The following is a 16341-nucleotide window of genomic DNA, read 5'->3' on the forward strand; positions in this document are numbered from 1 at the left end:
CCTGTGTGCCTGAAAACATTGCAGTTTTCATGTGGTGGGTACACGCATTGCTTATGAACTGCAGCCGGAAAACCGTTGCCTCCCTCTTTAGCGATTCCAGTCAGCATTCACAAGGCAAGATAGAGCCAAGGAAGGAAGCAGACATAAGGACAAAACGCAAACAAACTGAAAATTTACCAATCACTTATATTCAGAAACCAGGGAGGGGGTGGTGGTGGTTTACAAGATAGATTCATCTCTATCTGCACTTCAAACTGCTGGAAATGGGCATGCAAAGTGGATTAGCACGATCACACCAATATTCTTCAGTACGGGTTTTGTACAAGCCCCTGAGAACAAGCATAATCTCTCATAATTACTGCATATGCCGTTGTCACATTAAATAACAGCCTTGCCTCAAAATGTTTAAAAGTCTACTAACCTTCAATTCTTCCAACTGGGTATTGGGCACAACTCAACAGACCCAGGAATACTGCAAGCAAAGTTCACGTTCGGATGCTGATCTGCAAATCCCACATGAACTTGTTTCATTGCTGCGCTTCATTTGAAGTGATTCACATTTCATTTACCTTACAGCAAGAGCAATGGCTTAAATTTTGTTCTTAATAGGGCAAAATCCCCATTCCTCTTATGCCTTCCTACAAGCAACCAACACTCAGGTCAGTTTTAAGTCCTACTGGCCAGAAACATAATAGAAGATGACTCAAAACTCTGAGAAGACAGACTCAGATTCAACTCTGATTTCTGCTGCCCACAATTACATGGTTCAAGGTCTTGCTCAATGAGACCAGAAGAAAAAACAGGGAACGGTGAAAGGCAAAGATAATGTGTTCTGGTTTGCCTCCCTTCTGCCTTGGGTTTGAGCCACTGGATGGAGATTTTGAGAAGAAATACCAGGTCAGGCACAGCTGTGTGAGGTTGGCAGGCAGGGAACAAGGTATGTTTTGCAGTTGTCGGCAAAGAACTGGCAACCAAAACCACAAAAGAAGTTAAGATCAGCATACACCAGAATAAAAAGGGAAAAGAAGAACCTTTTATTATAAATCCCAAAGCTATTTATTACTCATAGACAGTCATAGATGTGATATTTGTCCCCAGGTGAGACTCACTAAGCTTATAAATATGTTTTAATTAAAATCAGTTCCCTAAACTCTCAGCCTTTCCTATCATCATTCTATGAACAACAACATTCCATGCTTCATAGAGGTCCTCGGACAACACACACACTTAACACTTTTAAGAGCAGAAAAAGAGCTGACACCTGGGCTTTGCAGTCACACTCAGATACAAGCCATGCTATGAAGTAACCAAGCCACAGTAAACAAAGGAGCCTTTCCTGAACTTAAAACTTAAATAGGAGAACAGAAGCTACAAGAGCAACTTCACCCTTGTTCTGTAGTATCCCTCAGGAAAAAATGAAGAGGAAGATGAGCTGGTCATGAAAAAAGCAGGTTGCACAGCCAGCTCATAAGAAGCCAGAAAAATGTACTACTTTATTTTTAAAAACGAGTATTTTTAAATCAATATATTTAAACCAGCACATCTTTCTTTGAACCAGCTGGTGGGAGACACCAGTGGTGACAAGACACGGAATTAGCTGAAACTCAAGCCTGATTCACTCTGGCACTTCTCGTGCTCCATTACAACTTTTAAATCAAGTCAAGAAGCTTGTGTAACAGGAAGTTGGTATCCACTTATCCGTATCTCCTTTCTCCACTGGTTCGCCTTCAGAACACTTCGCCCCTAATTTATGGGGTAGTATCAATAAACAAACAAATAGAATAACTGCCCCCTGAGGAGAAAGGAAAGACAGGGGTCAAAACCTCTCCTGCTTTCTAGACACTGGACAGACTATCTTGTAAATTTGAGTTTGGTCCAAAGGGAACCAGGCAAAACATTACTTGTGTTTCCATGCTGCTGGTTTGATAGTAGAAACATTTTTGACATGAATACAACGTAAGTGGGTTTACCAATTAATTTGGGAATACAGACAAGGGGTAGGATTCATACTTAGTGCATAGCATCACTATATGCACTAAAACCTCCAGAAATCCCAGCAAACTTATATTTCTAACTGACCCTCCAAATGACTTTCTCCTCGATATCATCATGTGCGAGACGAACATCGGCGAAAGAGGAAAGAAATAAAAAATGCCGCCAAAACATTGATGAAAAGAGGGGATTGAGGGAATATTTTTTTCTTTGCTACATACATGTTCCCTGGAGCATATCAAGTTGGAGTCTCAAAACAGGGAAACATGCTGAGGACAGAATAGCAAAGCTGGCATGAAGCTGGCAAGTGGAAAGGCGACACAAGTCATACCAAATCCTCCCTTCTGTGGAGATCCGTATCAGATATCTCCATTAATAGGAAGTTATGGGAAAACCAGGTATAAATCAGCCAAAGTTCTTCATACCACAGCCTGGATGCAACGCTAATGCACAGCACCGGGTTCTGGAATTTGCAGCCAAGCTGGAACATTAATACGGGGACTATTAATTTAGCTGAATGTGTTGCAAGGCTCATTACGACGCTTAATTTCCAGCATTAACTATTTTACCAGTAGCTGTCAGTGAACTCTTCTAAGATGGATGCATCAGGCCATGCAACGCCACAGCCAAAAGGTTGCAACTCCTCGGTAGGAGAGGTCAGCTGTACTTGTAATTTACACAGGAAGCCCAACCGTGTGGCGTAAAGAGAATAGTAGCTGGACCCGCATTTTAGCAAACTGCCGTCATCACAAAAGGACTTGCAAGGTCCCCTCGAGATCCCTACGAAACTTTGTCCCGGCAGAAGTAAAGGCATTTCTCTTTTTCAGCCAGGCAGTAAGGCGAGCAGACCTGCCTGTATCCGGCTGTGGGACGAGGGGCTGCCGGCCCCGGCCCCGGCCGGAGCAGAGGAGGTGCTGCCGGGGGCCGAGCGCCGGCCGCCGCGCCCGGGGCTCCCGCCGGGGCTGATGAACCGGGCGGCAGCGGGAGCCGGGCGGAGCCGTTCCCTGCCTCCCTCCCGCGACCCGCCGGAGACTCCTCTCTCCGCTTATTTGTTTAAAGTCCTAATTAACGACAAGATCGAGAAAGCCGTAGTATACATTTACCGTAAGGCCGGTTACCACTTTAATCTCGCAGCTACTCAGACACGGGGATAAACCCGGCGAGGATTAACCAGGTCAACTATATACAGCCCGGAGAGCAGCTCAGGCTACGCTCCCGCAGAGCAACAAGGCGAGGGCGGCGGGGATCGCCCAGCGCCCCACCGCTCGCCCCCAGCGTGGGCTGGACCCCCACCCCACCCGCGGAGGGGCCGCGCATGCCGGACCCCCTCCCCCGGACTCACCCAGCTTCTCCGCCCGCAGCCAGAGCGGGGCCGAGGCTCCCAGCAGCAGCGAGAGCAGCAACGAGGGGGCGGCCCGCGCCCCCCCGGCGGGGCCCACGGCTCCGGCTCTCGGCGGGGCGGGCATGGCACAACTTCCCCACTTCCCTCCTGCTCCTTTCTCTTTCTCTTCCTCTCCTCCTCCTCCTCCTCCTCCTCCTCGCCGGGGCGGCTCCGGGACCAGCTCTCGCTCCGGCGGAGGGGGGCGGCCACCCCCCGGCATCCCTCTCCCCCCGCAGGTGTTTGACGGAGGCGGAGAAGGGGCCGTGCGGGGCTGCCCCTGGCCCCCGCCGGCGGCCGGGCTGCAGCTCTGCCGCCTCCCCGGCCCGGGGCTGGGGGTGGAGAAAGGAAACGGGAGAAAGGGAAGCGCCACTATTCCCATTGGGCTGCAGCGCGGGGTGTCTCCTCCTCCTCCTCCTCCTCCTCCTCCTCCTCCTGCCGTGGGCCGAGGGGCCGGCTCGGCCCCGCCGCCCCCTCCCCTCCGCTCCCCGGGTGCTGCTTCTCCCACCCACCGCTGCTCTGGGGATGCTGGACCGGGGGAACGGGGGGCTCCCCCCAAACCCGCGCAGCCCCGAGCATCGCCTGCGAGCCCCCGAAGTCGGCAGGCCGTATCTATGTACATATGTTGACACGCACGCGTGCGTACATAGGTATTTTGAAGCAAACGGGATTATTTTGCCGTTTGCAGGCTAATTCCCAGGCGGCGCTCTCGCTGCCACGGATGGGGGGGGCTGCGCGGGGGGACGGGGGACACGAGTGGGGACGGGGCAAAGGGGAGCTTCCAGCCCCTGCAGCACAGCTGGGGTCGTGCGGGGGTTTCGCGCTCCCGTAACCTGCTCCCGCGGTGGTATCTCCACGCAGGGGTGCATTACGGCCGCAGTGCCAGCAGCCGCAGGAGACTCGCAGATTAAACGGGCCCCAGCGGCTGGCCTTTTAAAAGTGTGCCGGAGAACTCAAAGTCTGGCTCTGTCCTGGCTTTTCGGGGATGGGTTGCTGCGAAGCGGGTAGATTCACACTGCCGGCAGGTCAGAAATGCTGTGCCGCTGTGCTAAACTGAAGCACGCAATTAACCTGCGTGTCCTAGAGGCAACTGATAATTGTTATATTTTATAGTATTTTAGAAAAAGTCAAGTTTAGTAAACCTTTATTCTAATCGAGCTCTTGTTTGTAAGTGTTAATGCCTGGGTTTTAACTTTTCAGACACCGTATGTGATCAGGCATATTTTTTTACCATGTACCCAGTACATTATACTCGTGGTATATGTATTTAACACAGGTTTTTAGTATTTGAGACTCACCCCTTCTTTGCAAAGGAGAGTTTGAAATCTAGACTACAACATTAGACCTGGCGTAAGGCAGAACATTCGTTACTGCAGCAGTTTAGCAGTCAGACTAATCCTCGCCGGACCTTGTCAGCATCCTTCTGGCTGAAGGAGGTTGTGGTGGGTCACTCGCTTCAGGACTCTGAAGGCTGAGAGACTTTTAAAGAGGACTATGTCCATGGGAATAAAAGTGGCCTGTTCCTGTATTTGTCTCACAGATCGTCAGGAACAAATCCATACGAATGAGGGTGATTATGGAGGGGAAGGGGCGAGAAACTCAAACTCTGCAACGGCCTCAAGACTGGACTTAAAAAGAACATAGAATTGGTGAAAACATTGCGGTCATAGAAAATAGCTTCTCCAATACCAAATACTGGTTCAAAACCTACAAATGAGACCCAAAGTAAACAAAAACATGACGGAGCAAAATAAATAGGACAATATACATATTGCAAAACATGTATCACCTTTGAAAGAGCTGCAGTTCTTGAAAAGCAACATAACAGCATAAGAGCATGCATTGTTTTGTACCAGTCTCGGTGGGCAATTAAAACCAGCCAGTCATACATGGGTTGGTACTGGGAATTGTACTGATTTGCATTCCATCAACTGAGATCTAGAATATATTTTTAATAATAGGGCCAGGTTTTAGCTGTATTTGTTAAGGGTCATCACAAATATCGGCAGAAAAGTCCTGCAAGTCAATCCCAAGTAATCTTACGGAGGCAGTGTTGCAATAAACTGGGTCTGGCGATCTTGGGCAATTTAATGTTCAAAAACCTCTGCCGTGGTGCTTGCAGATAGTGGTGTTAGTGCTGAGCTCTCCAGAGAACTTGGGTGCTGGTAATTGGTACAGGCAAGTTAGCAGCCTTGGAAGGCCAAAATGGTTTTTGCCTGTCACATACCTTTTGGAGGCTCATGAAGATGAGGAAGGTGGGTTGGCAGACACTGGGAAAGGAAGCTTTCTCCTTTTCCTGGGCGTTGGAGGCTTAGCAATGCCCTCTGGGACAGATAGCTAGAGAATAATTCCCTTCACAGTTATTTTTATTCCCATGATTTGTAGTAAAATGATAAGTCATGCCCTTGAGACTGGGGCTGTAAAATATCTGGGAGTGGTACTTGTTTTCCTTTCATGATTGATGAAGGTGTTTACTGTACAGGAGAGCACTGGTGGAAGGAAGGGCAGGCAGACTGCCTTTTCAAAATTCTCACCACCCTGGGCTCAGCAGGAGCTGGTTGCTTGTCCGAGGCCACGCGTTTCCCTTTGCAAACGTGTATAATGTTCGGGTGGAAACTCGGCACCTCTTCCAGAAGATGTTGGAAGCACAGCTTTCCTATTGACTTCAGTAGGATAATGAATAACGCAATCAGTGCAGTAGCTTCTGTATTATTTATTTTGCTATTAAATTCACATTACTTTATCATGCCCTCTCCCTGCCAGTTTTCAACAGGCTGTAGGCAAGGAACTTACTGTCAGCTTCCAAGATTAAATAATCATTACGATGAATGAAGTAGTCTATAGCTCTCAAAGCTGTTATTCAAGGACTTGTGTAACCCCTGTCACATTGCTACATTGGTTCCTGTGTACTTTTCCAAATTTCCCTTTGTAAGGAGGAGAATTAAAACCAGCTTTTAAATAAATACAGTTTTAAAGGCAAGGCTTTGAGTCAAGGCAAAAGATTAATTCAGAAAGAAGGCGTACATAGAGCCTGACTAATAACTTGTGGGGATGTCACACAATGGGAGCTTCACAACATGAAAACTCCATGGCAGACCACTTCTGACAGCTTAATGTGGATGATTTTGGCCACTAGCACTGACTTAATTTGGAAGAGACAGGATTCACCCAGGGACACAGACAGACTACTTTTCAGCATGAGCACGTGCTCTTCCTTTACAGTCAGATTTCCAAGCATACGAGTTAGGAGTATTTTGTGTGTTTAATGCAAATGGTACTAACTGAGTCACCTACAACTAGATAATGTATCTCATCTAGTATTCATTATATGGATAACTTTACTGTGCAGCCACCTGCAAATGAGAAATTATGGTTTTACTCTACGGATGTCTGGCCTCAGGATGAACAGCAAGATAGGACTTCAGGACAAAATCCGCTCAAAACACTTTAGAAGGCGGTTGGTCAGTATGGCAGGGACATACCCAGGTTTCATTTATAGACTTGTACAGTCTATAGCTTCATGGATTTACCTTCTTACCTATACTTGTTATATACTGTTACATACTTGTATACAACATACACTGAAAGAGCGTCTTCTAAGCAGACCTAAAGCATCTAATGAGTCCTTGCATGCCTTGTGTGATGTTAAGCGGGTAGTTTGTCTGGGGCAAGGGGCAGAGGAGGAAGGAAAAACACGTTGTAGAGTTTACCTAAGCTTATCTTGCAAGCTTGACACTGTATACATACTTTCTTTCAAAAGATCTTTGTTTTGTACATGTTCTAGGGGAAAAAAAAAAAGCCAAAAACCTGATTTATACAAAGAGATTTAAGTTTCATCTTATTGGAGTAGCCTTGCTTTTGCGCAACTAACAGGAAAGTTCCTGCTCTTCCTAAGTTGTAAGCACTTTCTTTGCTGACTGTATAGAAGAAGGGGGAGGAATCAGAAGGCACAGTGAGGTGGAGAGGACCTGAGGTCACGAATTACAAAGCGCAAGAACAATTCTAGACATTGAGAGGTATGTTAATCTCATCATTTACCAGAAGGGTAGCTTGCAGATTGAGAGGCCTTTTAACGGTCTTTATACATGGGCCAGGTTTTGCATTTTCATTCGTGCAAAGCAAATAGTATAATGGATTTACAGGGTAAAGCTGAGAACGAAATGGTCCAGTTGCTGATCTCTGTGTATTCAGGTACTGCATTCTGCCAGAAGTGTACGTGGTGGTTGTATAAAAAATCAGAAAATAAAACATATAAAGTAAAAGCCTGAGACGCATCTAGATTCAACATTCTGTATATGTAGAGTATTTAATGGACCTAGTATACCATGCTGTGTTTGTATCATTGGAAGGCTAAGGCCGTGCCCACAGAGCAGCAAAGACGTTTCAGGCTGTGTAACACCACCCTCTATTAAGGTCTGCATATCATTAAACCAGCTGGAGATGGGCTGACCTCCAGGACTCCTCTGGGCTTCTGGATATTCACCTAACTACTGCTGAAAAAAGGTCGTCTCCATTTATAGCAGACTGCGGGACTGGGCTCTCCTCATCAGAGCCAGCCTTGGTTCTAGTGAGGCTCACGTTAGCAACCTCCATCCTTGCTTACTGTAAGCATCCCTCTCCAGGTGTGAAAATACGCAGGAGTGAAGGAGTTAGTAAAAATAACGTTTCCACTTTTCAAGGAGTTCTGAGCAAGTAGCTAAGGGGATATCATGACTGCTTCATTACTTTAAGGGAAACATGAGGCAAAAAATCAGACAGAAAAAAAAATTCAGACAGAAGAAACAGTTTAACTTGCACTGGCACAGGTCGCTGCCCACACCCATGCAGATGAGCTGGAACCATATTACGGGCATTATGCAATTACACTGGTAGCAAAAATCACCAGGGGGGAGAGACCATAAATATTCTTAGACCTTAGGAACATGAAGGAAGAAATTGCAGGCAATAAATTTGGGTAATAATCTCTGGGAGCGAAAGCCAAACTGTAGCATGCTTCAAGACTTTTGTCTTTTATTTTCAGCAGCAGCGAACGATAGGTCTTGCCTGGGTGGAAGTGGTAGCAGGGCCCTTACCAGCACTGGTAGGGGTATGCCTGTGGGATAATTGGATGCTAAGAGGATACGCAGACTCATTCACTACAACAGCAGCAGTTGGGTGTAACTCTAATGAGAACCATATAGGGGATGAATGTGCACTTTTCATCACTTTAATTACTGCAACCTATCCAATCATGTCACCTATTATGATGTAATTATGAGATCAAGCTGAAGACTAATCATTTGTCCCACTGCCACATATTGTGCAGTTTCTCACAGCTGCTTGGTAGTCTTAGGTCATAATTTTTCTTACTTCCAAGTGAAATGAAATAAAGTTGCTAATCATCCTGATTTTGAAGACAATCAACCAACCAGACGTGCCACGCTGCCGTCTTAAATTCTGTCAAGAAATATGGGGCAGAATGTTCCTTTTCATTTAAACATATTGTTTTAGGGCTGCCTTGAAAAATATTATGATCTAGAGATTCACGACACTCTTTGTCAACACAGAGCCTACTATTTTATAACTTACTAGTTGGCAGCATCGTTGATCAATTTGTCAGTGACAAAGCTCTCATTGTTTTTTATAGGTGTTCTAAAGAGTTGTCCTGTTTCTGTAAGGTATTAACCCTCATGCATTTAGAAAATAACAACTTTTTCCCCTTAATACATAAGTAGTAGGTAATTCTTAACTGTAAATTTTTTTTTTTTTTGAGGGGCAGTTCACAGCTGAATTTGTGTGGTCTGCTTTTTTTCCATAAGAAACAAGTAGTCTTAATCATTTACTCATGTTTATGAGGCTGCATCCAAGTAGGAGCTAAGAAATTACTTGTGCAAAATATGAAGCAATCCTGTGGTCACTTCCAGGAATAACCAATTATGTTTGAATCACATGCCTTTTCAATAAAGACAGCAATCAGTCTAGTTATGTTCTTCCAAAAAAAGTGTGGAGTAATGGAAGGTGAATGTGAGTAAGCAGAGTTTACCTATTTCTAATATAGCGAGTGTGGCACTTATTCTCATGTATACTAGAGATAGCCGTTTACGTACTGTTTTGTTAATCACTATACCCCTGGCTATATGAGTAAGAGCTTAGAGAGCTGAAAGCAAATACAAGTATGAGCTGATGACTGCCTGATTTAACAGAAATCATCCAATTTACACCAGATCTAGCCCTTCTTCCTAATTTCAAGTGTTTATGCCACATTGCAGTTTTCTTGCAGGATGCAAGACGAACTCAGGCAGAAAGCCTCAGGGCTTGAAAAGTAAGTCCAGAGATGGCCTTCTTTCCCTTCATTTGATTTCTTTGGAGAGAGAGGGATGGCAATCATGCTTATTAATTTAGTAATTAGTGATGTGGGGGACTGTGCTCCCTCCGCCCTCCCCGTGCTCACTTCGGGCCCTATGGAAGTCTGCACTCCTCAGGGCTTCACAGAAGTAAGCCAGTTATGCATAGTGGAAGCATGGCTCATAAATCTGCAATAATCATTACGTATGGAGAAAAAGCTTCTTGTGCAACTTTTCCACATAGCATTGGGGCATTACACCAATGAATTACAAGGTCAAATTCTTGTAATTCATAACTGTCACAGCTGTGGCTTACAACTGTATATATAGTTTAAGGGTTCACTGTTAATTGCTTTTAAGGCCAGGCATTTGATCAGTAAAAAACTGATCAAATGTCATCTGTGTTTGTAAAGACCCTTGTGCCTTTTTAAAAATAGTTTCAAAAAAATATGGGCTTGAGTTTGAATATTTTCTCATATTTTAATTACAGTATTCGTTGTATTATTGTGCCTGTTTATGAAATAAAATATTTAGAGCCTACCTTAGGTTCCTTGTCAAAGATAATTGGATAACAAAAAGTAAACGTAGCAGGTTGGTGAATATTCGAATCAGTTTTATTCATCACTCATGCTTGGAGATTGTGTGGCTGGGTTTTGGTAGCAGGGTAGGGGCTGCAGGGATGACTCCTGTGAGAAGCTTCTAGAAGCTTCCCCAGCTCCAAGTTGGACCCGCCGCTGGCCATGGCTGAGCCAATCAGCGGCGGGGGTAACGCCTCTGGGATGACATATTTAAGAGGGGAAACCTGCAGCAGGGGAGGAGATTGGAATGTGAGAGAAGCCCCTGTGCAGACAGCAAGGTCAGTGAGGAACGAGGGGGACGAGGGGATGCCCCCGCAGCCCGTGGTGAGGCGGCAGGCTGTCCCCCCCAGCCCGTGGAGGGGAGCAGATGCCCACCTGCAGCCCGGGGAGAGAGGAGCCCACGCCGGAGCAGGGGGATGGATGCCCCCCAGGATGGCTGCCACTCCATGGGAAAGCCCGTGCTGGAGCAGCCTGTGGGAAGGACTCACGTTGGAGAAGTTTGTGAAGGACTGTCTCCCGTGGGAGGGACCCCACGACGGAGCAGAGGAAGAGTGAGGAGTCCTGCCCCTGAGGAGGAAGGAGCGGCAGAGACAACGTGTGAGGAACTGACCCCAACCCACATTCCCCATCCCCCTGCAAATTGGGAGTGGAGTTGAGTCTGGGAAGGAAGGAGGGGTTGGGGGAAGGTGTTCTAAAGTTTGGTTTTACTTCTCATTATCCTTGTTTCGATTTGATTTGTAGTAAATTGAATTGATTTTGTTTCTCCCCCAAGTTGAGCCTGTCTTTTGCCCGTGACCAAAGGTGGTGAGTGATCCCTCCCTGTCCTCTTCTCAACCCATGAGCTTTTCTTCATATTTTCCCCTCATCCCACCAGGGCTGGGGGGGAGGAGTGAGCAAGCGGCTTTGTGGTGCTTTGTTACCATCTGGGCTTAAACCACGACACCTCATAACATAACAAATGATAAATAATTGAGAATTTTTACCACTTAAGGTTAGGTTTGTGTGGACAGTATGATTTCTCAAATATTCCTTCCCAAAGTAAGAAACTTTGGCATCCTTCTGTCTGCTTCTTTTCATTAAAGATACTGTATTCTTAGCTATGGTTGTTCTTGGCCCCAGGGTTCACACACAGTCCTAAAGGCCTTTTTCAAAATGTGATATATGTAGTTGAGACCTAGTTAGGTCTGCCTCCTCTACTTAAATTCAGCCTGCATTTTAATTGTTTGCCTTCTATCCAGTACAGCATTTGTCCACCAAAATCGGATGTGATTTACCCTCCTTCCCTTGAGCATGATGGTGTTTTAGGTGCAGGGTGGCAGAGTTGGGCTGACTGCCTATGTGGATTCAGCCCAGGAATTCGCCTCCCACGGGCTGCTCACCTGCTGATAGCAGACTCTGGGGCCACGGCCAGGCTTTCACTGGGTGAGCGGCTCTGCTGCCTAATCTTCATTTCTAGCTCTTGCTGTCTGGGCATGCTGAGTTCCCACTCTAAAGGCTCTGCAGTAGATGTGTTTTCTTACCTGTTTTGTACACATTTGTCCACAGCGGCTTAAAAGTTTTGAGTGAACCCTTCGTGGCTTCATCTGAAGACATTCCTCCAGTGGATGAACAGTGCTGAGCATCTAGGAACAAGAAAACCTTCAGCTGGCATGACCAACCCTGGCAGAGAGTATCTGTGTGTGGCTAAAACCTCTGCAACAATCCCCGCTACCCAGCCACAGTTCCTCATGTGCCCAGAGAAACAGGCAGCTTCACAGAGGAGATGCCATGGGGCGGCTCAGCTTAGTGCGGCACAAAAGGATGCAGGATGCACACCCAGAATCCCAGATGGTGAGCACGGTGCTAGTATGGTCACCCACAGCTAAGGCTGTGCTGGTGGCTGCTCAAACCAGGGCAAAACTAACCCTGGTAATAATTACCTGGTATAATTCTGCAGTGGAAACGTATAGTCCTTGTCTCTAGAGAGGACCTGAGTCCCTGCAGCTTCTGACTTTCTCACGCAGCACCCTGCTCATCCAGGAATTATGAGGACTCAGCACTTTTTCAGGGGTTGCCATAATCTTTTAGGCTCAGACTTCTGCTGTCTACGTTTGAATACTGTATCATTTATGTATTTTTAGGTATTTGACCCACTCTTTCAAAAAAGATGAGCATGCTATATTAATCAATCATCAGGATTCATGTTAGCACTGTTGAACTGTTTTCTGACTGACTTTGTAGTTTTACTTGGAAAAGAGAGAGATCAAATGGATTTTTATTCATTCTCATGGCATTATCTAATCCCTCTCCCACACTCCCGCCAATATGCCCTCCTTACTAGAGATCTAGAGAGGCAGAACCTATTCTCTAAATGAGCAGAGGCAGGAAGCCCAGCTTCCTCTTAGTTACAAACCACTGTTCGAGCATGTGTAGGTCATCCCACATTGCTTTCCACTGGTTGCAGAGGCTGGCTTTGGTGGACCATGAACCTTCACTTACTTCCTCTCATCTTAAACCCAGTAATTTTTCTTGATGTTCCTTGCCGTACGTTAGTGTCCCAGGGATTTCATTGTTGTTGTTTTGATCTGTGGAATTACATTAATGCAATAAACTAGCAAACACTGAAGCAAAAGAAACCAAACCAGCATGACAGAGATACCACAGTCAGAAAATAGTGATAACATTTGCAGACAGGCATTCTGCCAAGTGAAGGCTAACTTGTTGCTACAAAAAAGAGATATTTATAGCTAATTTGTTTTACTGGTCTTACAGAAATACACATATAGACAATTTCTCATATGTATTATCTTTATCTGAAAAACATGCAAAAAAGCAGTAAACTGTTTTGATTGGCATAGACATTGAAGTGTATGTGTCTAGGCACTCTTTCTGGACCTGGAAACTCTACCGAAGGAAGCATTACTACTTAGTAGTCCTGCTTGGGCAGAATCTCTGCCTTCAGCTTAGTTCTTGGGCCTAATCTAAAGCCCCTTGAAGTTACTGGGGGAGCCTGTGTTGACAGCAGCACCAAGTGCTCCTTTGGGCCTGTACTTTCCAAATTCTGATGCTGTAATATTTCAAGATACTGGTGTACCCATAGCTCTCCTTTCTGCTCAACTTCTGCAGCTTGCGGAGCAATGGAAGAAAGCATGTGCCTGCATCTCAGCTGTTCAACCTTCACTTAGATTGCTGTTAAGATGGGTATCCACCAGTAACTGGACTGCGAACACAAATGCCTGGGGAGGTTGAAGAATATGGTCTCTTCTGCACTCTCTGCTGTGGATTACTGCAAAAGGGGCACATTAGCCTTTTTCACAGAATACTCTTTCTCTGTTTTGTAATTTAGTCCATATCCCAAACATTGCTGGAAAAGAAAAAAAATACAGAAGGATCTTCTCGGAAATAGTTATTGCAGTTATTGTTTTAAAATAAGAAATACTATTATATCTGTTGTGATGTAGAGATTTTTCTCTTTCTAGTGCATTCCTTTCTTCTTTGAGCTCCACTGAGTCCTTTCAGCATTAGAAGAGGGGTGTGTGCACTTGTGTTTGTGCATGTAAGTAATACTGGAAAAATCATATACTTTTCATAAGCCGATTTATATCTTTAATCTTGGGAGCATAAACATATGAACCAGTATGACATCCCTTGTTTAATGCTTCTCCTGTTTTAGCATGCTTTACCTTGAGGTAGTGTGTGTCATTACAGCTTAAGCATGTCATTGTTTTGCAAATCTTTTGGGACTCCAGATGTGCTCGCAATTAAAGGCCAACTCTTATTATTTGTATGATCATAATGCAGAGAGAGGTCACTGCTCCGTTGTGCAAGATCACATTCAAACACACCGGGAGCAGCAGACCCTGCTCCCCAGGCTTCTCTCTGTTAAGGGACAATGATGTATCCTCAGACCTAAATTTAGTTAACAATAGCAGCTGTTAGAGCGAAGGTTCAAACCAGCCCGGTCAAAGGGTCCCTTTCTTGGCCTTACTTCCCCTCTTCCTGGTGCTCACCTGATGTTGCGTTGAGCCAATTCAACTTGCTGAGCTAGCAGAACATTTTCTGGTGAACAAGGTGAAAGGCTTTCCGCTGTGTTGGGGACCTGAATTAGCTCAGTAGAGAATCAGAAAAGCACCCGAGCTGGTGCAAGGGGGAATGACCACACTGCTAGGGCAGGGCAGGGGAAACTGAGGTCTGGGAACATGGCAGGGAAGGGGCAGGGAAAGGGAGGAGGGAAATGTCAGGGCTGCTGGTTTTCACAGAGTGATAAATCCTCTCAGCCTTGGTGTGCACCCTCACTGTTAGTGTTCAGGTGTAGCTCCGTGTGCCCCCCCCGACTTGCTCTGGCATCTGCCTGACTTCTCGGTGAAGAAAACTTCCTCAGGAAGGAAACTCCCTTCAGCTCAAGGAAATTTCCTCAGCAAAAGAAAAGGAAAAGCTGGCTCAATACCCAAACAACTGCTCTGCTGTGGGTCTGACAGCACGTCAGTGCCAGCACGAGGGGCAGCACACGCGGCTGGGGGCAGATAATACGTAGGCTGTTTTAAAGCATTGTAATAAATTTAAAATCAGTACATCCAAATTCAAGTGACTGCTGTTGCAGTCAACGGAGATGTCAGGCTCGGTTCGGTGGCCTAAACAGAGGCACCTCCTGCCTTTTGAGATGCTCGGACAATCCCTCTGGCTCTCAGCTGCTGGTCCGGCTGCTTGGCCTCCCCGGGCTCCCCCCACCTGCCCACAGCCCAGGACCCCACGGCAGCTGTTGGTATTCCAGAGGGGTTTGAAACCTTTAGGGGATAAAATCTGAAGAGTTGACGGGGCTGCCTGTGGTGTTGGCACGCCTTCGTGAGTCGAGACGAAATGTCAGCTTTCCCACAGCATATACCTTTTCACATGTTAACATAGGTGAAAATGACGTGCTGGGTTACCATCCCCAGGATTTCTCATGTCAGTAGTCCCAGCTAACTGTGGTCTTCCCAGGAGATGTTTCCCTGTCCCTCAAACAAGAATGGACCAGACATATCTCCAGCTGTTTGCAACAACCCTGTGTTCGTCTGTTGAAGGATCAAAAACATTTTAGAGAACTTGTTTGAAATTATTTTTCTTTTTTTTTTTTTTTTTCCTACTGTGAGCATCTTTGCTCTTCCTTCCGTGAAGAAAAGGAACTAACTACTTGTTCCTGTGGAGCTGCAGCAGTGCCTATACCCAGGGGCATTGCTCAGCCGAGGAAAGGATGACAGGAACTTTTGAGGAAGAGGGACTGAAAGTCTAGATATTTACCAAAAGCTTAGCAGACAGTGCATCCAAACAGCACTCCAGCAACACACTTTCAGAAGCAGGTGATTGAAATGGTCAAATCCAGCCCCTGCTAACTCTTGTATCCATGGTGGGCCCTGTTGCTTCTCCAGCTGTCAGAAACTGCATGCAGATGGGCTCTTCTGGATTACTGGATGAGCAATTTCTTTTTACAAAACTACTGGGAGATGAAATGTTCAGGTATTTTGGAATACCATGGAAACCAGGAGGTGTTAGAGGTAAAGCCTTTTATGGGAGATGTTTGCGCAGGCTGAGCATCTGACTGTTCTGAAGATCTCTACAAAGATCATGTAATTTATACTACTGCTTCTGCTCCTTTTGTCTTTTTCTCCTAATCTTGGCTTTATATCTTATACACTGATCTACATGCTCAGAGCAATAAGTCACTCCCTCTGCAGTATGCAATCTTCTTTCCTTCTCTAAAAACCCTTGCACATCTTTTCCGTGCAGTCTTCTTCAGACATGCAGCATCAGACCATTTTACACTTACACTGTTGACCTGTCTGCTACTTGTGTATGTTGAAATCTAGTTTTCCTCAAATTTCAGACTGCATATTTGATAAGTAACAATCAGAAGATACCTAATAGATAATACAGTTGAACAAATCACTAGAGCTTTGCAAATACCTTGCCAATCTATCCTCTTTAAAGCAATACAAAAAGCAGTGCAAGCTTTATCTACTTAACAGCAGGTTTTTATTGTCACTTTGTGCTAGCTCTCTTTCTCCCCTGATGTCATATAGGATGATTACACAAACATAGCTTAGTAAGCCCTGAT

General features: G+C 45.7%; 1 protein-coding gene across 1 annotated transcript in view; it reads right to left on the reverse strand.

Annotated features, from left to right (window-relative positions):
- The window catches only part of DCBLD1 (discoidin, CUB and LCCL domain containing 1), a 48942-nt gene extending 45223 nt beyond the window's left edge, over positions 1-3719 (reverse strand). Inside the window, exon 1 of the mRNA XM_052781233.1 lies at positions 3335-3719. Coding sequence (XP_052637193.1) covers positions 3335-3593 — 259 coding nt within the window. The 5' untranslated portion in view covers positions 3594-3719. The remainder of the gene's footprint in view (positions 1-3334) is intronic.
- Between the last annotated feature and the right edge of the window lie 12622 nt (positions 3720-16341).

The sequence above is a fragment of the Harpia harpyja genome, chromosome 3, assembly GCF_026419915.1.
Source record: "Harpia harpyja isolate bHarHar1 chromosome 3, bHarHar1 primary haplotype, whole genome shotgun sequence".
In the NCBI taxonomy this organism is placed as follows: domain Eukaryota; kingdom Metazoa; phylum Chordata; class Aves; order Accipitriformes; family Accipitridae; genus Harpia; species Harpia harpyja.